The 23289-nt window shown below is 41.6% G+C and overlaps 1 protein-coding gene across 3 annotated transcripts in view; it reads left to right on the top strand.

Annotated features, from left to right (window-relative positions):
- Window positions 1-22650, top strand: part of si:dkey-91m11.5 (PH_BCR_vertebrate and RhoGAP_Bcr domain-containing protein) — a 33319-nt gene extending 10669 nt beyond the window's left edge. Inside the window, exons 2-24 of one of the 3 annotated variants that reach the window (XR_004614983.1) lie at window positions 4355-4536; window positions 6087-6191; window positions 7187-7372; window positions 8542-8649; window positions 8886-8946; window positions 9053-9105; window positions 9198-9338; window positions 11872-11993; window positions 12278-12443; window positions 12698-12817; window positions 12971-13046; window positions 13148-13252; window positions 13343-13417; window positions 13956-14053; window positions 14294-14425; window positions 16858-16917; window positions 18495-18604; window positions 19582-19721; window positions 19860-19994; window positions 20104-20209; window positions 20868-21027; window positions 21229-21371; window positions 21411-22650. Coding sequence is in view for 2 of the 3 variants with exons in the window: in XM_034595937.1 (XP_034451828.1) it covers window positions 4355-4536; window positions 6087-6191; window positions 7187-7372; window positions 8542-8649; window positions 8886-8946; window positions 9053-9105; window positions 9198-9338; window positions 11872-11993; window positions 12278-12443; window positions 12698-12817; window positions 12971-13046; window positions 13148-13252; window positions 13343-13417; window positions 13956-14053; window positions 14294-14425; window positions 16858-16917; window positions 18495-18604; window positions 19582-19721; window positions 19860-19994; window positions 20104-20209; window positions 20868-21027; window positions 21229-21318 (2531 nt within the window). In the remaining variant the exon portion in view is untranslated. Of the gene's footprint in view, window positions 1-4354; window positions 4537-6086; window positions 6192-7186; window positions 7373-8541; window positions 8650-8885; window positions 8947-9052; window positions 9106-9197; window positions 9339-11871; window positions 11994-12277; window positions 12444-12697; window positions 12818-12970; window positions 13047-13147; window positions 13253-13342; window positions 13418-13955; window positions 14054-14293; window positions 14426-15569; window positions 16179-16857; window positions 16918-18494; window positions 18605-19581; window positions 19722-19859; window positions 19995-20103; window positions 20210-20867; window positions 21028-21228 lie in introns of those variants that run through there. The other 2 variants (XM_034595937.1, XM_034595938.1) reach the window with 2 other exon arrangements.
- Window positions 22651-23289: the final 639 nt, after the last annotated feature.

Here is a 23289-nt window from a genome sequence, read left to right as displayed (position 1 = left end):
TCTTTCTGGGATGAATCCATCGACCTCTTCCCTCTTTGATTTTTATTTCCGAAAAACTGGTTGTTTCCGGCACCAATCATCCCTCCACTTATTTAAATGTCCTGCTGTGAAGCGCAGGGCTTTTGTGTCCGTGCCACACGATGATGGCAATCTCATTTGAAAACACAACATTTCAGAGTTAAAATGAAAGCGTCCCTCCCTTGCTTCTTGCTCTTTTGATTCTGAGTGTTGGCGTCATGTTGGGGAATAAGACCACATGATTACTTCTGTGATAGTGACTCTGATGCTGTGACGCTGTCTTGGCCTCACATCTGTCACTCCCTCTCTGTTTACCGTCGTTCATCTCTGTGGATTAGGATTAGGGCCTTCAGTGCGTCTTTGCTATGTCATCAATAGGACATCCAACCCCCCCCCCCCCCCCCCCCCCCCCTTCATTAAACTGCCGTGATTTTCCTCTGAACATGGCTCTTGTTTGCAAGCTGCAGGAAGGAACAATGTTTCATGATGATTGATATTCTCCAGAAGCAGCACTGGAGAGCTTTGCCACTCCTTATATATCCTGAGGTCTATCTTTAGGTGCTGTATTCAGAATTGGGGTGTGGGAAAGCAAGGATGCGGTGTATTGTGTGTAAAAAGGTGCTTCCAACTAAAACAAATCTTTTTTTTTTTTCTTAAAGATTTGCAGTAATCTGACATCTATTAGACCATGGCGTGTGGGAGTAGTCAGTTAAATTAAGTTCTTGAAAAACGGGATTACAGAGTTCAGAGACAGTCCAAAACAAAATCAGCTTCCCTCTGATCCATGGCTCCATGCACACAGCTCACAACTGCAACTGCTGGGCTTAGCAATCTTATATAATGTCATTACATTATATTTATTACAGCTCTGTGGCCAAGTTGAAACCATTTTAAGCTGCTGCTAGTTGGGCCTGGGACAGAAAGAGGGAGATCGTAGAACAACCGAAATTGCTTTTCAACACTCCTGTGATTCTTTGTAAATGATCAGTTCCTCTTGAATGGAAACAAGAAACAACATAATCTTTACACTGTGATTTCTCATGTGTAGCTCGTTGTATCAACACTGTGTTATTGTTACATTATTTTCACTTTTAAATTGACTGAAAAAGTGAATTTATTATAGAATCACTTTTTAATAGAGATTGATAGATCGGCTGAGCTAAACATATCCTGAATTATGAAAGATCTGTATTAACATATATGTTGGCTGATGCGTACTCGGACATTGTAGCACAGATGCAAATATTTGATCTGAAAAGTCATCTGTGATTGAAATTCTCATTTAAGGCAATTAAAGTCAATAATTTAAAAGAGACCTCCACCAGAATTACACACCTGGCATTGCAAAAAAAGGCTTTGAAGCAACCTTTGTACCATAATAAGCTACTGGGAGGTCAGAGTCGGAGAAAATGTAATTCAACAGTTAAGTTAATAGGTAGAATCTTTGTTAATTAAAAAAAATCCCCACAATTGAAGAGATATTAGTGGGTGGCTGTTCAAACGTCTCTTAGTTGGATGAAGTCCTGCTGTGGAATTTCTTTTTTCCTGACTTCAATCATTTGGAAAATGCAGGCTGTGTGTCTGTTGACTTAATAATGACTGGATAGAGCTTACATCTAAAAGACAGAATAGAATATATACTGTATTGCACTGTATAGCCTACTACTGTATATAGTGAATCAATACCCAAATGTAAAAGACCCTTTAAATAATAATTAATTATTTAAAAGTTGGTGTTGGCCTGAAAAGTTCTGTCCTATGTAACAAGTATGTTTTTTTTTATTTAGATAGTTTGAGGTTGGAAAGAGCAACCTTTACTAGTTATATTTGTTCAGTGTTTCACAATCAGAGCAAACAAAAGCCATGAGAAAGGGTTTCACAGAGAAACGAGTGGTGGTGAAATGTCAGTCAAGAATGGGTCTACACAAACAAAGGAGTGTAAAAAAATCTAATATACCTGCACTTTGACCAGCCAAACCAGTTTGACAGTGTTTTACAGACAAAGTACAATCTTTCCATGTAGTTGTAAAATCTTTTGAGTTATCTATTATGTGAATATGTTAACCATGACCATAGATGAACGTCAGTATGTGTGTGTGTGTGTGTGTGTGTGTGTTAGGAGTGGGGGTGTGTTTGTTTGTTAAAAGATGACCTTGTGCAGAAAGCCTGTTTCCGCTCTAAAGCAGATGAATTGCTGAATTTTCCGGAGAGACCTGCCCGGACACTTCCTCAGTAGCGATTCTTGTGATCGCTACAGAACAACGGCGCACACTGAGGATCTATTGTGATGTCCACTTTCTCACACTGCCACAGCCAATTGAGCTCTGGGTATTTAAAAATGTCCCTCTAAAGGACAGAAAGGGCTCAGTATGTTAAGACTGCAGAATGAATTTGTTTTGTTTTCTGGCTGTTTCTTTTTCCTCTGGAAGGAGATAGTTTGTGGCTCTGAGGCTGCTGCCCAAGAGAGGATGTGTTATTCATCCAGTGCCGGGCCTGATGTATAATCTCACTGGAGCACAGAGTGGCCTTTCACATGGACTTCCCCTGTGTTTAGTAGCTGTTTGGCCTGCTGTAGTCTCTTCCTCAGCAGTCAATGCAGCTCTCTGCTAAGCCTGTGTGTGTGTGTGTGTGTGTGTGTGTGTGTGTGTGTGTGTGTGTGTGTGTGTGTGTGTGTGTGTGTGTGTGTGTGTGTGTGTGTGTGTGTGTGTGTGTGTGTGTGTGTGTGTGTGTGTGTGTGTGTGTGTGTGTGTGTGCGTGCGTGTCAGTTTGTCCCGATCTCTGTGGATGTCATCCTGTCAGTAGGCCTCTCTGGGTGACTCGGCTTTATCCTCCCCCTTGTTTCCGGAATCCTCTCTTTCCTGTTTCCTGTCCAAGTCGATCCAGTTTCGTAGCCTCTTCTTTACATACCTGCCTCCACATTGCTAGACGTGGGTTTCTTACTTTGTTTTACAGCTGTTTGAGATCTCTGCCGTACATCTTCCGACTGCCACATCATTGATGGTGACAATGATAATAATAATAATAATGATGAGAAGTTCCTGTTGAGTCAGGGGTGGTTGACAGTAATTACAGGATGCGGAGCCTGTTTAGCTTCATCTTCAGGTTGTCCTAAAAGTCTGAAATCACAGTGATGACGAGGACAACAGGTATGTCTCATGTGTCACACTTCTTTGTCCCACCGCATGCTCATTGTGACTATGGTGCAAAATACAGGATTCAATTCCTACAATGAACATTTCTCATTCCCATTTTGCAAATAGTCCCGAAGAACTGTGTTGCTCTCTGAACTCTGAGACCTCTCTAAATTGGTAGACACACAAAGTGAATATTACACCAGGCTACATATTGTCATTCATCCGGAAAACACTCAAAGACACTCTGTACACCCAGGCTGACAAGAGCAGAGCACGTGTGTTGCCACTGCAGTTCCCCAGACTTATCCACTGGCCTGGCACAAGCCCTCGGTGGCTGGCACAGGCCACGTGGTGAGATTGTACCAGTCACAGGTTTATGGAGGTTAAATGAGGGTTTGATATAAAGACAGATGGCAGGAAAAGATGCAGTGATTATTGTGGTTGTTATGACAGATGCTATTGGACACGGATGCCCTCTTAATATTCAGGGGAAATAACAGCAGCAACTCACAATATACTGTAATGCTGTCATGGCCGGATTGACGCATTCAGGGCCCGTGGGCAAAAATGAACAGAGGGGCCCCACTTGCCCCTTGTTCACTGTACATTGTCACATTTAAGAGCCTGTCCTGTTCAGTTCCCACAGCAGACCACAGGGCCACGATAGTTATCACATGTTTTTGTTGTTTGTGTGTTTTTGTAGCCACTGAAACAAGCTGTAAATCCAACATTTGACACATCAACACATTATAAAAGTCAATGTGTTTTCCTGATCTGTTCACCAGCGTGTTGTCTTTTGGTGATGAGCAGGAGTCCAGTGGGTTCATGAGAGCATTTTTACCCAGACCAGCAGCTTCCTTTAACTGGAAACTGGTAAAATCACTGCAATGGTTCCAAAACCTCTCCTGCAGTTTCCACAAAAATTGAACACAATAAAAATTATGTTATTGGATCACTTTTAATTATATTGTGGTTTCTGACTGTTTTTGTTTGTCTGTCATTTCTGATGACACTGTAGTGAACTGTGAGAAGGCATCTTAACAATCTTCATATTTCAGTTGCTAAACAGCTTTTTTAGCCTCACCCACTATGACTATAAAAAATTTTTTTTCCAAATTGCAGCATGTCTCCGTGTTTACTACATGATTGAGTTTAATGACACACCATGTGACTATTGTCCTTTGTTTGACTGTTTCTCACAGAGGCTCCCTACAACGAGACGCCTCTGTCGTACGGATATGACCTGGAGCACTCAGAGGAGCACCAGCCTCGCCACGACCCTCTGTCCTACACTGGATCTCCTTCCTCCTCAACACGGCTGCGCTCAAAGAGCCGGAGTAGCCGAGACACGCAGTCCTCGGGCTCTCTGGAATCCACGCTGTCGGTAATGCTACTGGGTCAACTCCCAATCAACTTGTATGACACGTCAACTGTTTCTCTGTGCTCACTGTGCCGCAGCAGCGCTCTCTTTGCTATGTTGTTCTTCACTGTCATCTCAACACTTCTAGTAGCTATGGCTTTTTGTTCTGTGCTGAACAGTTGTCGACATAGTGCGTGATATTATTTATTCTACTATCCATGTGTTGGAGGAATCATGAAATTCCTCCTCAGTTTTGTGTCAAACCCATGCAAGGGTTTCACTAGGTTACACCAAATCTTCCTATAAATCTTGTGCTTCAAAGAGGTTCTGCTATTTATTCTAGCCATGTGGGTGTTTGCATATAGATCACAAACTTGAAGAAATCTACAATTTGTTGGTTTACAGTAGAGGATTTGCTCCCGCTTCGTGTTTTGTACTATGAAACAAACCACTAGATTTTCTACAAAACCTGACAGGAGGCCGTGAATGCAACGTAGAGGTGACCAGTCTTCACATTAATGGTCTTGTTTGTTTATTAAATTGACATCAACACTGTATTTTAAGGTACTCTTAGGTAAGTAAGTATAACACTTATACTAAATTATGAAATTTGTAAGACAGATTGTAAAAGAATTTTCAAAATCAAAGCAAAAGAGGCCAAAATATCCTGACTTTTGGTTCCTAACTAGGGGCAATTTCCAAAACACAACATTTTCCATCATGCAACTTGACCATTTATTTTGTTTGTTTGTTTGTTGTCATTAGATATACATTTCTGCAGACTCCTCCAGAGCCACAGCAGACGTCATACAACTGTTTTAATGCACTACATTTCATGATGAGTAAGCTAAACTTCATGTGTAAAACCAGTCGAGTGTCCCTTTCGGAAAATCAACAAAAGGAAAGCCCTCTAGCAAGGCATTAAAACAGCCGCTGCAGCTGAGGCATCCAGAGGCCGACAGAGTTCACCATGCAGAGACCAGATGGGAGTGCTTTGCAGCATGACACAGGGCGTTGCAGAGAAAGACTGGATATGATAAGTGAGCATACTGTGGGCAACAGATGTTAAAAAGAGATGTAGCTCCCCTCTGCCTCAGCTGTGTTCCTGTCCTATCTGTGGTATCCTCATCCTCTGATGTACACTCTTAATGATCTTCAAAGTCTAAATATTGGGGCGTGGGGGGTGGCGGGGTCACACAGCATTCTTTATATAGCTAATATAATGGGAGAGCTTGATACCGCCCCTCTTGGCCAGTGAATTTCTTACTGACATGATGACTGATGGATTTGACCTGTTTTGGAATAACAACCCCTGGACTAGAAACACATTTGTCTTCCTCAAGATGCTTGGAGTCTCTGGTGCAAGCCCCGTGGAATCTTCCACTCCCACCGACTTTAATCAAATCTGCTCTGTCCTGATCCCCCAACAACAATAATATCAGCACCCAGGGGCTTGCAGAGGTGTGGGGGAGGATGGTTCACATATCATGTGTCGACATCAGCCTTCTCTCTCACCACGTCTTCTTCCCCTCATGTTTGCCAATCGTTTGCTCTCTCCACCATGTGTGCATCAGGTGGAGTTGGATCAAGAGAAGGGGCTGGAGATGAGAAAGTGGGTTTTGTCAGGAATCCTGGCCAGTGAGGAGACCTACCTCGGCCACCTGGAGGCGATACTGATAGTACGTCTAACTCATAACACACAAACAAAAAAAGTCTATTCTGAGCTCTTTTAGTGTAGACAGAAAATTAGTTGAAATAAAACAAATGGTTACAACTAAAAAAAAAAGCTGATATAGCATCTATTATGTTTGTTTAGTATTTCTCAAAATTCTTGTGCATTCTATATATTGTATATTGGTGTCATATATAAACTTATATATTTATATGTATTATATATTTAAATAATATACTATGTATAAACTTTTGAAGTACAAAAGTAAGTCTTCCTCTTAAAAATGCAGAGTTGAATTCATAAACAATACATTGCATGCCACAACCTCAGCCTTACTTGATCTTGTATGAAGCTTATGGTGCCTATCTTTACCTAACTTAGTTAACGAACCATCGCTTAATATGTAACTGTCATTCACTTAGTTTCTGAATATATATATAACATTTGATAGAGGATCTTATTCTTCCTCTTACAAATTCAAAGTTGAATTCAACACTGATACTGTATAACACACTCTTGTTTTATGCTCTTTTATACTGACAGTTTTCTGACTTTCTGACTCTTGTGTGACTGTTACACTAGATTTTGGGAAATTCCATTGTCCTGAAATGTTTTCTTTACATGACAGCACAGTTTAGGCTTGCTTTTTCAAATGCTTTCTGTTTACAATGCACAGCAGTTTGTTTCAGCACCAATTTTGTTTTAAATTTTAGATTCTACTGCTAGTTCCACCTGTGTCAAGTGAGATATATGACAAGAAGAAACACTCCCCTGCACAGTTTTATGCATTAAGTGGTTTTGTTGCTACAGCCAAAAGTAGCTGACATCAGCTAACGAAAGCTTCATCAGCTCATTAAAGGCCATTCAAACTGTGCTATAATTTAATCTCACTGGTAAAGGTTTTATTAAAGGCTAGCTTAAAATCCTGATGACTTTTTTTTTCATAATGCGTATTCAGTGACTGTTTTCCAATAAGTTCTGTTTGATTATTTATTTGTCCAGCCCATGAAGCCTCTGAAGGCGGCAGCCACGACTTCCCAACCGATGCTGACCGTCCAGCAGATAGAAACCATCTTCTTCAAAGTACCAGAGCTTCATGAGATCCACAAGGACTTCTACGATGCTCTGCTCCCCCGAGTGCAGGACTGGAGCCACCAGCAGTGTGTGGGCGACCTCTTCCAGAAACTGGTACGGAGATTATGTTCATGTTTGGTTCAGCAGGGCCATCAGAAACAAAAAACACTAGTTGAGTATGTGAAACACTGTTTTGTCTAAAGTTGTTTCCTACACTCTTTGAAATAAGTGATGAGTCGAACCATAAAGGGCGCTTTGAATAAACATGTTCTTTAGTTTTACAAAGAACCCTTGCAAAATCATTTTTTCAATTAAGGGTTCTTCAAAAGCTAATTGTGTGCAGTCGTGAGTGTGTCAAAACCATACAGAGTAATCTGGTAATACACTGACACTGGAAATCCATTTCACAAAGAAGAAAACATGTCCTGACAGTGCTAAAGCTAAAGCAACAAAAACCTGTTTCACCGATTCTTTTTAACTGACCTTGAACGCGCCAGAATACTGTCAGGAAACGTAAATCAAAAGTAAATGAGGACCTAAAAGAGCAATGGAATACGAAGAATCCGATGAGCTGATTTGAGTGAAATGCTGTGATAATGGTCTCATTCTTCAAACTTTCCGCACTCGTTCAACTGTGTCATGAACGTTTGGTAACCACCCTCGGCTTAGTGCAGAGAGGCAAACCCCTCAGCTGATTTTTAACCCTGATTTGGATCAGACGACCAAGCATCAAACAACATGAAACCTCACAGCATCAAATTGCACGTTGGTTTTTCATCAAACAGACCAACATTAGTCAAAGTTGGTAACTTTCAGAAACTAATTATAGCACTCCTTAAACGTCATGCCTTGATCATTAATGGTCGTTAAAATAAGGGGAGATTTTTCTGGGTAAAGAAAGGTGGGAGTCAGTGGCTGTTAGTAATGCTCCGTGGATCTTGCAGTGCACACATGAGTAGACTGCTTGGAGTCATCTCCCGGCCAGATAAAAGCCTCGCCACGCCACATGACAAGTAGTAAAGGAGAACAAAACGCTCCATAGGAGGTCGCTGAATAAGAGCTACCTCAGTGTTTGCTGTGTTGGACGAAGATGAAAACACTCGTACGCTACATGGATGTATGTATAGACATGTGAGCCAACACTGTACTTTGCTGAATTGTATTAATTCCTTATGTATCACTATGCCAACTCATGCCTGAGGCTGAGCACAGCACACGGTGATGTACCCAGTAACAATCAGGGACTCGTAAAAACCTATCTGTACTCTGCTTGTGCCCTGTAGGGCAGCCAGCTTGGAGTGTACCGGGCCTTTGTGGATAACTATAAGGTTGCTGTGGAGACGGCCGACAAGTGCTGCCAGGCAAACGCTCAGTTTGCGGAGATATCTGAGGTATGTAATCACGCCACGCACAGCAGGCCTGCAGCGGGCAGAGTGTTTGATGTCGTACATCTGCCCGGGACAAAGGATGACAGAGCAGTTTTCTGCAGTCCTCACAGCATAAGGAGCCAAGCAGCTCTTTATAGTGCTGCTGATCGTTTTAATAATCGTTGCACTGTGGGGCAGTTGCTCTGATTTAATGAGGGTATTTCTTTCCTCACCATTCCCTCTGTTGTTATCTCTGCCAGAATCTCAAGGTCAAAAGCACAAAGGACTGCAAAGACCAGCCAGCTAAAAATTCACTGGAAAGTAAGTACTGAGTGAAATGAATGGCCGGCCTCCACATTAATCAATATATGCTATAAGTAGCTGAGCTGTGACTTTGCCTGTTGATCTGACTTCTCCTCCCCCACAGCTCTTCTCTACAAACCTGTGGACAGAGTGATGCGCAGCACACTTGTTCTGCATGTAAGTCATTCTGCCTTAAAACAATCTGGAGCAACATCTCCTCCGTATCAAAGTTTTAGGGATTGAATTTGTCACCACTTGTTCTATTCTAGGACCTCCTGAAGCACACGCCCTCCAGCCACCCGGACTATCCACTGTTACAGGACGCCCTGCGCATCTCCCAGAATTTCCTGTCCAGTATTAATGAAGAGATCACACCGCGAAGGCAGTCCATGACTGTTAAGAAGGGAGAGGTCAGTGTGGCAAGCGGCAGGTTACCTCATCACCCAAGAGCTATAGTAATGAATTTAGCTGCTTTCAGACATTATCTGAATGGGATGTATGTGAGAACACAAACATCCAAACCAGTTTCTCTGGACATTTTCCAGAGTTTTTCCTGCCAGCCCCCAAGTCTAATGTCCGGAGAATGTTTGATTGAGTGAGCCCATGTGAGAATACAGCAGGAAAATGTTTCCAAGAATTTACCACGAGCGAGCGGGTGCGTTGATCACGTTTCGAACACACAACAGACATGTAACTAAAATTACCATTTAAAATGAACAAGAAGAATACAAATATCTCAAGAGTTCATGTCTGAAAATGGCTTTTGACACTTCAAGTTGAAAAATACACTTTATGCTCGCTTGCAAAAGCTGTAAAACAAATCCAAATCATATTTGGTTTTGGAAAACTAACTAACAAGGGATAACTTCCCTTCCATTCGGTCAGCTGAGACTGGATTTGCTGGTTATTCACCAATTCCATCACATTGAATGTACATCAGACATTTAACTCAACTTCCACCTATTGGTGGTCCTCCATATGCATCATTGTCTTGGAAAACAGACAAAGTATAGGAGACCTGAGAATGTTTTTTGATGTTATGCTCAAATTTTAAAAGGCAAAAATGTCTCTTGTGAAATTACTGAAGACACAAAACTTTCAGGTATTTATTGGACAAATAGCAATTTGAACATGAATGTCTGTAGCAGTTTTCAATCCAGCTAATATTTGTTGAGATACTTGGTATCCACAGAGTAATGCTGTAGTATTGTAAAGTGAAAGTTTAATAACACATTAATATAGAAATGTTGGTTATATGGGCTTGGGTTTTACATTTGTCTACTAGTGTTCAGTATTTTAGAACACTTCCCTCATTCAGATGCAGCATTGCTTAATTTAGAATGTCTGCTCCTGTAATCTCCGTCATGTCTTTGCTATTGACAGTAAAGACCTCGGAGAACAGGGTGTCTGGAAGCTGCACTAAAACAGTGTGTGTGTGTGTGTGTCAGTGTGCTGCTGACTCATCTGAGCCTGTCTGCTTCAGACGTGAAGGAAGTGGAGCGTAGGGGAAGCTCGTGACAAAGCTCTGTACACACTGGTGTCGAGGGTCTCAGTGTCGCAAACCAGGAAAACCCATCGATCACCTCTGCGCACACTCCCATCCTTCCTTGCCGCAGTGTCAACTCTGCTTCCCAAAAATGACCTGCGGGATGCTGTTTGAACTTCTGCCCAACCAGCCTTACACATTGGGTGTGTACCAACTAAACCATGCTTCCTGTCCCCTCCATCCCCCCCAGTGGCACGCATCTCAAGGCTCTGATTCAGATGACCCGGCTAAGGACTTCCTCTGTTTTTTCTGGGAACTGGCCCGACCCGCCAGGGTGGGATATTAAATCAAAGAAAGTTCTTGGGAACATTCTTTTGTATATTGTTTAGGAAGTCTGAAATCCTGCAGGAAGATTGACAGATAACAAGGCAGCCAGTGACAATCAGTTTAAAGTACGGGTTTGTTGTTGTGTGCGATCAGCTCATGAGTAAACTTGCACCCATTGTTGATCTTTGCACCAGAGCTGCCTGTAATTACCACGTCCATTTAAAGCCACCAGTTTGTTTAGCTTCATCTCTTGTGCATGCCTCAGCGCTCAATATCCCATAGAGCATAAAAAACACGAGCTGATTCCAGTGTCAGGAGGGGGGCGTGAGCACTGTGCGGCGGCAGCTCTTATTTTTCCATTGGATAATTGACTATTTGTGGTCTCGTCTGCAACACAAAAGAATAAGCGGATATAACCCTGCCACCTCTTTTTCAAACCAGGACAGTACTGAACATGTTTGAGTGCCTCACCAATACGCCTGCATCCGACCAGAGCTGAACCACAGTGTGCAGAAAACAGCAGAGGAAAACCGTGCTGCAGTGATTTCCTTGTTTTTGTCAGACTGTGGTTGGTGTGGGATGGCAGAGTCTCACATGGGCAGTGTCCCTGTAAACAGCCTGAGTCCTGAGGTCAAAAAGACAGAGGGGGAATTAAGATGCATGCTGCAACAGGAAGAGCTTGAGTCATCGCATCCAGCTCGAATCTCAGGTTGGACAGGTTGCCAGCATCCCAGGCTGAAATCGGCAGAGAGCTGCAGCATTACATCAGAGGGAAACTCTGCTGCTGGTTAAGAAAACACAGTGTTCACTTCCTGTCTGGTTTTGATGGCAGCATGAATGATTTATTGTTTTGTTTATTGTTTGTTTCTTCCATGAGTTAGGACAACGTTCATCTGACACCAATAGCATCAATACAGACTGTACAGTAATGTGCAAACATCAGCACAAAATCATTGTTTGTGAACCCTATCATAAACCATTTTAAACTTAGCACCAGAGTAAAATCTTTAATTACATGCTGTAATCCCAGCAGCTCCTAGTATTGCATCTGATTGCGTCTGGTGCAGTAATAAAGTGTTTTAAAACACCTCTCGCTCACAACACGATTTTTTTCTCTTTCCTGTGGGCAGAACCGTCAGCTGCTGAGGGATCGCTTCATGGTGGAGCTGGTGGAAGGTTCCAGGAAACTCCGTCACGTCTTCCTCTTCACCGACCTGCTGCTCTGCACCAAGCTGAAGAAACAGGCCGCAGGGTGAGTCTGGGTCAGCGTCCAGCCGGAAGTTAGAGACGGAGGCTTGTGACCCTGAGGAACTACCGGTTTAGAGCCCAGGCACACTGGAGAATGAGCCTCACGTCACCCAAACAGACATTACACTTGTTAATAGAACAGTCTGCAGGTTTTTTTATCTGACTTAGTAGGTTTGTGCTGTTGGTTTCATACTGATTAACAAAAAAAGCAGGAAGATATTATACAAAATTGGCTTGTTAAAATACCCCAACATATAATCTTTAGAATAACATCTTGTCCTCCAACAGGAAAGGTCAACAGTATGACTGTAAGTGGTACATCCCACTGAATGACCTGACCTTCCAGACCCTCGAGGACTGTGAGTCCACCCCCATCCCTTTGGTCCAGGACGAGGAAATTGACGCGATGAAGATTAGAATCTCCCAGATCAAGAATGAGATCCAAAGAGAAAAGGTGAGGATACATAGAGAGTGAACACACCTATAGAAACTCCAAAATACTAGGAGAAACAAGACGGCATTTAACAAGCAGTTTGATTCATTAGTTAATAGGTGATGTACAGGAACTGCTGTGCAGGAACACCACAACAATGACCAAGTTTGAAGACAAACTCAAATAAAACGAGCAACCTCAAGATTAGCGAATAGGACAAAGTGAGCAGACAGCAGGCCCTGTATTCAAAGAACCATGTCCCTGTTTGTCTGTAGAGAACCACCAAGGGGCCCAAAGCCATCGAGCGTTTCAGGAAGAAGTTATCAGAGCAAGAGTCTCTGCTGCTTCTCATGTCTCCCAACATGGCGTTCAGAGTGGCCAACAGGAATGGAAAGGTGGGTGACAAAAACGTGATTGTCATGATGAGTACAGTTTGAGATATCTTGTATTATCAGTAACTTTTCATTTTGCCCTCTGCTGCCCTCCGCTGTTGATGGCACGAAAATACAGCATGAGAACACAACAAACTATTCGATCATTTCTTCCAGGGTTTCACATTTCTGATCTCATCTGATTACGAGCGTGCCGAATGGAGGGAGATTGTTCGTGAGCAGCAGAAGAAATGTGAGCTTTATTTCTAATGTTATTATGGCAGGATTGTTATTACATAAGTTGTTATGACATTGTTGTTGTTGCTGTCAGTTAATGTTGACGTTGTCCTGCAGGTTTTAAAAGCTTCTCCCTGACGTCTCTGGAGCTGCAGATGCTCACTAACTCGTGTGTGAAGCTCCAGACTGTTCACACCATTCCAATGACCGTGAATAAAGAAGGTATGATTCACCTAACCCACTGCATGTTTTAGAATGTAACACACCCTGCAGTTTTGTATGTCATCTCAGCCTGAATTCTCCTCTTCACAGACGATGAGTCTTCTGGTTTATACGGCTTCTTGAATGTCATCGTCCACTCTGCATCAGGCCTCAAACAGAGCTTAAGTAAGTGGCTTGTCCCCCTTTTTTTTCTTTCTTTTTTTTACCAGAAATCACATCACCGGTAATTCTAAAGGTTACACGTGGTGTCACATCATCCGCTATCCTCCCTCCCTCTCCCCCCTACTCCCTCTCCCCCCTCTCCCCTGCGGCTGTCAGCTGGGAGGGCAGCTGCAGGGGAACAAGTGGGATTAGCCAGGAACACTGTGTACAAGCCTCCTCAAATATGTCTTTGGCCTCTCAAATCACCGCCTGCTTCCACCCTCTATCACAAAGGCTGGCCAGGCAGTTGTCAGTGGCATGTTTCAACCAACAAAGGCTTTACTCCCATTGATATTCCTTGATATACTCCAACAGCTCCAGTAGACTTGTAATGACACGAGAGGGAAATATCTGGTAAGACTCCAAATCCAGCATAAGGTTTCAGTGATAGAGCCCTTAATACACTTTTTGGTCTGGGTATGACTCAACCCGGTGACTAACGTGGATCCTTAAGTTTCATTTTGATTCAACTTTTAAAAAGACGTTCTCTTCTGCCCATTAGACCTGTACTGCTCCCTGGAGGTGGATTCTTTTGGCTACTTTGTCAACAAAGCCAAAACACGAGTGCACAGAGACTCGACAGAGCCCAACTGGAACGAGGTGAGAGTGCAAACCCGAGTGGAGGAGGTGAATGACTGAGGCCATATCCACCTTCAGTATCCGCTGCTCTGTTTCAATAAAGAGCATAAGACATGATTTTATTGTGATAAAGCTCATCAGCTTTGAAAAAAGGCTGTGCATGCTCAGGAAACTGTGGACTGGATAAAATACATTTTGTAACACTGTGCTGAAACCCACAATAACAACAATAATGTGGCTTCGCTCTGTTTCTGTGCAAAGGAGTTTGAGATCGAACTGGAGGGCTCCCAGACTCTGAGACTGCTCTGTTACGAGAAGTGCTGCAACAAAACCAAGCAGAGCAAAGAAGAAGCAGAGATCACAGACAAGATCATGGTCAAAGGACAGATAAAGGTACGGACGAGGGACCCCCAGTTCTTTGTGTTGTTGTGAAAGGACCAGATGATTGTGGTTTGAAGACACTTCCTGATGGCCTGTTTTGACCATTAGAATCAGACAACACTAGATTTCTGACAACCAAACCAATATCAGTATTTGAGAGCTTTAAATATTCTATTACAAAATTTCTAAACATTCCTGCATGATATATTATGTATTTGGCAATTTTCGATGTGGATCACTGGACTTACACGTCATACTGTCTTACATATTTCGCCAAAGCAGAAAACCACACTAGAAATCAATGTTTACAGATTTAATGTGACCTTAAATCTATTTGGTTCCACTGACACGACAACAATCCTGGCCCATGTGGAGTGATTGATGCCTCCTATTGATCCCAGAACCTCGTCAGTGGCGTCTTATCTGCTCTGCTGACCACCAAGACCTTTTTTTGGTCTAATCCTGCCCGGTGGGGCCCCCTCTCTGTATAAAAGAAGGGAGCATGGCTTGACCCCTGACAGGATGCTGTGACAGAGGGCAGATTAGACTGTGGGTTGAGTAAATGTAGCTGGTGGTTAGGGACAGAGGATGTCACACCTTGTATATTGTTTACCTCCATGAGGCAAATTGTGATTTGTGAACATAGGCTATTCAAATACAATCTGATCGATTTGATTGAAATGGAATTAATGGGCTCATAGGTCAGCATGACAAATCTAAAAAGTATAAAATTTAAAAGAATTCTAATTTTGAATGTGTAAAATAAAGTTTGAATCTGTAGTATATTATATAAAAAGACAATAAATGAAATTGAGAGCAAAAACAAGAAAATACCCCAAACTAATTATGAATTGAGTATCTAACTATAAATAAATATATAGTAATATTAGAAAATGTAAGAAAATTGAAGTTAATGTTGGTACAAAGAGATGTTTCAGTTACGATGAGATGAAATAGGAAATTGATTATTAGTTTATTCAACATTGATTCTTTTAACAGATAATAGCCACTAGATTAAAACAAACTAAAAGAAAATACGTCTTTAATATGATTGAGAGTCTTTGGGAAAGGTAACAGTTCATAAGTGCCAGAAACATGGCTATTATATAGTTTAAGACCATACACATACTAGTTGTGATCGCTAATTGGCCCTCGGAGGATCCTGTTCAGGCTGCCTGAGGCCGAGCTGCCAACCAGTGGCAGGCGCGAGCACGTTGGTAATGAGGGTAGGAGGGGATTCTCTGGAGTTAATCTCCCAAATCCATCTGTGAAGTAGAACAACACAGAGGCAGCGTGGTTGGCAGACTCCACGGCTTTGTTCCTTCTCTGACTCTCACTGGAATGAGAAGATTCGGGGTCTTAACGATGTCCGAGACAACAGGATGAGGCAGAACGTTTTGTGACGTTTCAGCATCAGTGGAGTTCGTCCGGAGTCTTCTTCAAAGCAAAGGGATTAATGGCTCGTTGTTCAGCGGAGAAGGACCTGCTGCTGCTACGGCTGCTGCTGTTAGGCCAATGGTTTAGAAAATAGTGATATCTGAGGAACAGCACTGGCTACTTCAGTTTGTAGTTGTCGTTAACATTTAAGAGCTGAGAGAGACTCATGCCAGAGAGGATGAGTGAGAGTAATCCTAATGAGGAGGAGAGTGTGGATCAGGCCAGCAACAGTCTGGAGGGAGAGGAGGGAGACACGGCTTCAAGGAAACCCCCGACTACAGGGGCCCGTCTGTGGGACAGAGTCCGCAGCAGTCTGCTCAGACCAAAGGTAAAGACAGGCTGTGAGCTGTGGACACATGTGACCTGGATGTCCATGTAGAGGGACTGCATTTGAGGACACATTTCTTTTTACCTTTCCATTTACTTGTGATCTTTAAAACCCCTATTTGAGTTTGACAGTGTTATATTTCTGTTTGGATTTATCACTTTCAAGATTCAGACACTAGCATTGTGCCACTTGTGATTCTTTTTTATCTTTTATAAAGTATTGTGTAAGAAAATAGATTTTCTGACTCAAGGATTATCTGAGATTTGGTGGTTTCTTTGGTGGACGAACATCTGCCATGTTGGACAGGCACAGTGATTAGCAGCAGGGACACGTGTAATCACACAAGTGAAGGTTGGCAGTTTGGTATTAGTCAGATGACTAAAATAGATCAGCGGCATGAGTCAATGCTACCTGCCATATGTTTATGTTTATGTGAAGTAACTTGAGCAGGTAATACTCACATTTACCTGCTTAATTACCTGTATATAAGTAAATTTAACTCTGCAATTCACTGTGTTATTACAATTCGTTCATGTTTAAATAATCACAGTGCTCGTGTCAGTTTAAAGCTGATATTGTAAAAATCTGTCCTGGTTTTTGATTCTGCAGAAAATCTAAATCAATTAATTAATTAATTAGAAAAATATATAATAAAATGTGAATTTTATTTTATTTTCAGCTGGATCCTCAGACACTGCAGAATAAAGACTGGCAGAGGACAGTGATCGCCATGAATGGGGTAAGTGTTTAAACCAACCCAGGGAAAAGAGATGGCACCAACAACAATGTTGTAGTTGGTAGATCAAGGGGAATGCCACATTCAAATTATTATTTCATTTAGAAAAGCAAAAAAGAAGTGTGTCTATCTGGAAATATATGTGTTAAAAAAATTCCACAATCTGCTCTTTGGCACAGGGGTGATAAATATAAAAAAAACTACAAATGTAAAGCCTTTATTAGTGTGGTAAATGCATGGCAAAGATAAGATTAAAAAAGCACATTTGTGTTGTGACACACTGGCCCTCATCAGTGTTACTATCCAGAAATAAAGGAAGAACAAGACATATGTAGGCCTGGGAGATATCAGTTAGTTCCTCATTATCAAAATAGACTCAGCCGGTGACTCACAAAACGACAAAGTAGTCACAATTAGACATCGTGTACACTGCACAAAAAAACACAATGAATGATCCAACACAAAATATATATAGATATGCACCACATTAAGAACACATAAGCACTTATCCTCACAAATCAAATTAGAAAAACAAATCAAGTTGTAAGAAAGGAGAATATTCAATTTCTTCATTAAGACCAGGATCAGAACAGTCAAAAGTAATCTCACAACTTCTTTAGTCCAGGTTTGACCAGCCCACATGTAGTGGTTTCTGATGTAGACCTGGTCTGTCCTGGTCTGTCTGGAAGAGGAACAGTGACATCTCCCTTCTTTCTGTTCTGCCGATCAAGTAAAGGTTCCACACATCTGGATGTGATTGTTAAGTAGCCTTAAGACTTTAAATATAACGTCTAATACTTTTTAACATCTGTGACAAAAATGGAGACTCAACCACTACAAATATCCTCATTGATTTTCCCCTTAACTTTCTTCCCAATTACACATTGTTAATCAGAAACTGAAGCTCAGTCATAAAAAGATTTATTGGGTAAAAAGGTTCTTTGATTACTCCACAGAGAGACGTGCAGTAAAAGAAAACGTGAAGTAACAGAAAATAACACATTCTTCCTCTTCCTCAATGATAAATAAATAACTTCCTCTTCAGTTCTATTACTCTATTTATGTTTTTCTACTTCTCCTTTGCTAATGCTGGGAAACTTTACATAGCTGTTGCTGTGAAACTGACTTTATTAAGTTTGTCGACTTCTTTGTACTTGTGCTATTCTTACAATATGTTTTAACGTTCAACAATATATAATTGCAAAGGAAACATAGGTTAGCTTTAAGATTTGGAAGGCGAGTTAATGTGAACCAGGGTTGTCAAGTATTTGAATTGAACAATTAATTCAGGACTTAAACGTTTTAAAATAGATGTTTTTCACTTAACATTTGGCCGAGTGCCGCTTTCTTCATGTGTCTCCTGCCGTCTCTCAGCTCTCAGTCTCACAATCTGCCCTCAGTGTAACACAGAACAACTGAGAAGTGTCGACACACTCAAACCTTGTTGTCTCTGAGCTTCTGTACAGCCTGTGGGTTCTCAGTATAAACACTCTGAGAGCTCAAAAAGTCATTGCAACACCTTGAATTTGAGGGACTTGGGCCTGGAAAGTCATTGAACATGACGTGTTTACTTGTTTCAGATCGAGGTGAAGCTTTCGATGAAGTTCGCCAGCAGAGAGTTCAGTTTGAAGAGGATGCCTTCACGGAAACAATCGGGTGTCTTTGGAGTGAAAATCAACGTAGTTACTAAGTGAGTTATTAACATGTGTGTGGTGATATTTCATACGTCTCAATGTCTTTTTCTCATAATATTTTAAGCTTTCAGTGACTCAGCGTATAAATACGGCTCTATCTCGTTGAAAACTAACTTTGGTCTAAAAGCCACAGATGACATCTTAACTTGTTATAGCATAGCTCTGTTCTATTTGAGTGTCCCAGTGTAACAGTGTGAAAGTAAGCCAGTATGTATATTAATAGGAGCCTGAAACTATTAATATTTCTGCTCATTATACTGGCAAAATTACAAAATCCTTTTTGTGTAGAGGGCCCATTGACAATGCTACTAACTAAAGAGATACTAACTGTGCATTCACGTGCACCTGGGAAGGTCTTATGTCGTGAGCTGTGAAGTTGTCATTCTGACTCTTGTGTGTTCATGTGATTTAAAGTTGGACTGTGGAAAAAACATTGACAGTGTAAACAAAATGTGTTTTGTTGTGTGTTTGGGGCATTTAAACATCACAAACAGCAAAACAAAAACAGGCATACTGTACAAATACCGGTAATTTAAAATGTTCATGTTTATTTTCAAAACGTCTGTATTATCTAAACAGGGGTGTTGGGTGTGCTTGAGAGATTGACATGCAGTTTACATTTCAAGCTACTATTTAAAGTTTGTTTAAAGTTTAAATTATGTTAATTGGTTTATAAGTGATGTCGTCCACAACTCCAGTACCGACATTTTCGCCGACTTTCCGATTTCTTGTTCAGTCTTGAGATGGCGTTCATGTGAATTGTTCAGTTGAGAACCACATCACTGCACACTGTAAACAATTTGCTGTGTGGAAAATGTCCTGTGTTGACATCGCACTGGCTACGCTTATTGTATTTTATGGTTTCATGGTCATAGTCACCTTGGCTTCTTGTGTTTAGAGCACTTATAAGGATCATGTGTATTTCTAATTGTCCCCTTTATATCCTGTTGCTGTGTGACTGTGTCCTCATTAGGCGAGAGCGCTCTAAGGTTCCCCTCATTGTGAGACAGTGTGTGGAGGAGATTGAGCGACGAGGGATGGAGGAGGTGGGAATCTACCGAGTGTCCGGCGTCGCCACCGACATCCAGGCGCTAAAGGCTGCATTTGATTCAAGTGAGTGTTGGGAATGAAGAGGTGATCCACATGTACACAACACTAAAGACAGAGCCCAGAACTATTGACTTAAAGCCTATTACTCAACTTGTCTCAAGTATTATATGGTATTCAGTGGCTGTCTCATCTGCTGCACAGACAACAGAGACGTGTCTGTCATGATGAGGGAGATGGACGTAAACGCCATCGCTGGAACACTGAAGCTGTATTTCCGAGAGCTGCCCGAGCCTCTATTCACAGATGATCTGTACCCCAACTTCGCCGGAGGCATCGGTCGGTTACCGGTTCTTTATTTTCCTATCATTTTTAGAAGATTTAAGAGAAAATAAATACAGTTGCAAATTGGGACACCAGAACAATCATGTGTTCTTTTGCTTTGCAGCTCTGTCTGACAGTGTGGCCAAGGAGAGCTGCATGCTCAACCTGCTGCTGTCTCTCCCAGAGACCAATCTGGTCACATTCCTCTTCCTGCTTGATCACCTGAAAAGGTAAACAACTCCAGTTAAAATACATTATTACCTCCGCCAAGGAGCTCCTGTTTTTATTTGTTTGTTTGTTATGACCAGGATTGTGTTACTATTAACGATTTCAATGAAATTTTGTGGAGGGGTTGGATATGTCCCAAAGTAGAAGTCATTCAATTTTGTGGGAGATCCAGGATTTTTTGTTCATTTTCTTTAACATTGAGATATATAGGGCATTTTGCAGCTTTGTCATTGATCTTTGAAAAATATACAGGCATGTTTAGGGGACTGATATCTATGAGTCACTAGATCCACATTTTATTTGAATTTGCACCAAATTGCTCACACTCATAAACATCTGACCCTTAAACATGCCACATTGTTTTCATCAAGATCCAGGTATTATTCTCAGAGAAATCCAGGTAAACGTCCTATCTCACAATGTTAAAGAAAGTGAAAAGAAATTCATCCTTTGAACTAAAATCGTCGAGTAGTTTTTGCGTAATCCTGCTAACTAACAAACAACCAACAATCAGACACAGAGGAAAACATAACCTCCTCGCCAGAGGTATCCACTGTGTATTGGACGGCATATCTACTACTGACCATGAAATAATCAGCTGTGAATGACTTGCATAGTGTTGTGAGTATCTATGGGTAATTTTCCACTCTGCTGTTACAGGGTGACTGAAAACGAAATCATCAACAAGATGTCTTTGCACAACCTGGCCACAGTTTTTGGTCCCACTTTGCTTCGGCCCTCCGAAAAAGACAGCAAGATCTCACTCAGCTCACAGCCCATCTCCATGAACGACAGCTGGTCTCTGGAGGTCATGTCTCAGGTGAAACTAGTTGTGTAATAGAAGAAAGTGCCGCACATAGATGCACTGTATTAATTGTATTAATGCGCATGTGAATGAGTGAATTGCTGTAAAAACTGTACTGTAAAGCACTTTTAGTGGTCGTCAAGAGTAGAAAAGCTGCTATATAAATACAGACGACTTACCTGTGAGGGTCTGACCACCTCTTATTTGTCTCCGCAGGTTCAAGTCCTTCTCTACTTCCTGCAGCTGGAGAGCATTCCAACACCAGACAGCAAACGTCAAAGCCTTCTGTTCTCTACTGAAGTGTAACAGCACCTTCATGCACTTGTCTGTGAACATCCTGCTCAGAGGATAAAAAGTCAGCTGCTTATTGAGGTGGATGCTGCCGAGCAGCTGGGCTGGCTGCTTCACTGAGAAGATGCTTCATTTAGCCACCAGGGGGAGCCAGCGACACATTTTAGACTGGAAACAGCCACTCCCACTAAAGCCATGTCTTCTGGAGATGTTCACTCACAAACTTACCTGCTGCCTCAGTAAAAAACATCCCTAAATGATGTATGGACAATATATAAATATATCATTCTTTTTTAATTTAATTTAAATTCCAAAAAGCATTAGATGCTTTACTTTATACTTCCCCAGCGTTCTGTTATGGCTCAGTTAGCTCCATGTTCACAGAGGGGGATTTCTGCTGTTGTTGGATTCTTTCAGATATATTTCTGTGGATGTGTGATGGATGAATGAACACATATTTGTCATGTCTATACATGTTTATTTTTTTCCCAGAAATGTTTCACTTGGTTAAAAGCTCACCTGTGCCAATGTTTCCCTGCTGAGGACAAATAGAACATTTCAGTTGCCCCGATGTTTACACTCTTTTAATTTTGTACAGATTTTAATAGTATGAGACTGAAAACTAGTTATTCCACAGCAACATGCAGGCATGTTGACCAAACCATTTGAACGTTTTTTTCCCCTATGCTATAGATATTTGTATAGTGTCCGTATTCTGTTTGCAGGCGTCCGAGCCTGTTATTTCTTTTTAATGTTAGTTATGAGTGGTTTCTTGGAGGTGGTACAGAGAAGTGAAAGGCTAATAATTCCAGGAAAAGGCGAGGTTTAATGCTTACACCCATGGAATGTATATTGTGCTGTGTATAATTTTCACTTTGCATTTGTCTTTTTTGTCCATATTTCATCTGCTTTGTGTGCACAATATTTTTTAGCCTCAATCTAGTTTGATTTATTCAGCTCCAGTTACTGTATGTGTGTCGCTTTCTGTGTTCATTGTTTGTTATCCACTACCTTTATGGGACACGCTACTGTAGAGGGGAGAGCACCTGGAGACTGAACTACCAATCGTTCCCTGTAGTAGGAGCCGTGAAGCACAGTGGTTCACTCATATCCAAATCCTCCTGAGTTTTTAACCGGTTTATCATCCACATACATACAGTTGTATTGTTTTCAATCCTCTGTGGAAATGTGCTGTATGATCACAAGTTATACTCTTGATAGCACAAACTATAACCTTCAGTGCTTGTGATTCATGTAAAATAAGCAATAAGTCTTAGTGATCCATAGGATGAGCAATGACCAGGGTGTCATGTGTGTATGATTTATGTAAATAAAAACTTGATAACATCATGTCTGCATTGTGTTCTTTCTCAGTATTTAATAAACATTCATCCTTGACCTAACTCTATTTTAATTTGTCTCATCAGGCTCAGCAATGTCCTCTTTTATAAATCCCCTCTACTAAACTGACTTTAGTATTATGAGTTAGTTGTTTCTGCTGTGGCACCCTGCTGCCAGGTAGGAGCGCTCCATTTGGACTTTGGGGGCCTCAGGCAAAAGGGTCCTGGGGGGCCCTACATCAATTAAAATGTAACAGCCCTGTACCCCCTCAAAGAAACACATGACACAAAGCCGCATCATTCTCACCTTTCAAATGATTCTTTCACTATCAAAATCACAAAGTACACACTGTGCACGCTCATAAATGATAGGTAAGTCGTTTAAGTTTAATCCACACCACCATCTGAGGTGCATCATACACGCATTCAGACGTTCTGGTCTTCAAACAAACCTCTTCGATTATAGAGCTTTTGGCAGCAAGCTAGTGGAACGGGGCGGGGGGGGGGGTTATGACCGTGTCGCAATGCTGTCTCCTGTACATAACCAAACTTTTAAGTATTTAAGGCCGTTCTCACAAAATTCTCATTGCTGAGGATAGAATGACATAATTAAGTGTTTTCGGGGGGGCCCTCTCAGCTAAGGGGC

Source organism: Hippoglossus hippoglossus, chromosome 9, assembly GCF_009819705.1.
Source record: "Hippoglossus hippoglossus isolate fHipHip1 chromosome 9, fHipHip1.pri, whole genome shotgun sequence".
Lineage (NCBI taxonomy): Eukaryota > Metazoa > Chordata > Actinopteri > Pleuronectiformes > Pleuronectidae > Hippoglossus > Hippoglossus hippoglossus.
Note: the sequence above shows the minus strand (reverse complement) of the source record. Positions and strands in the feature narration are given on the sequence as shown.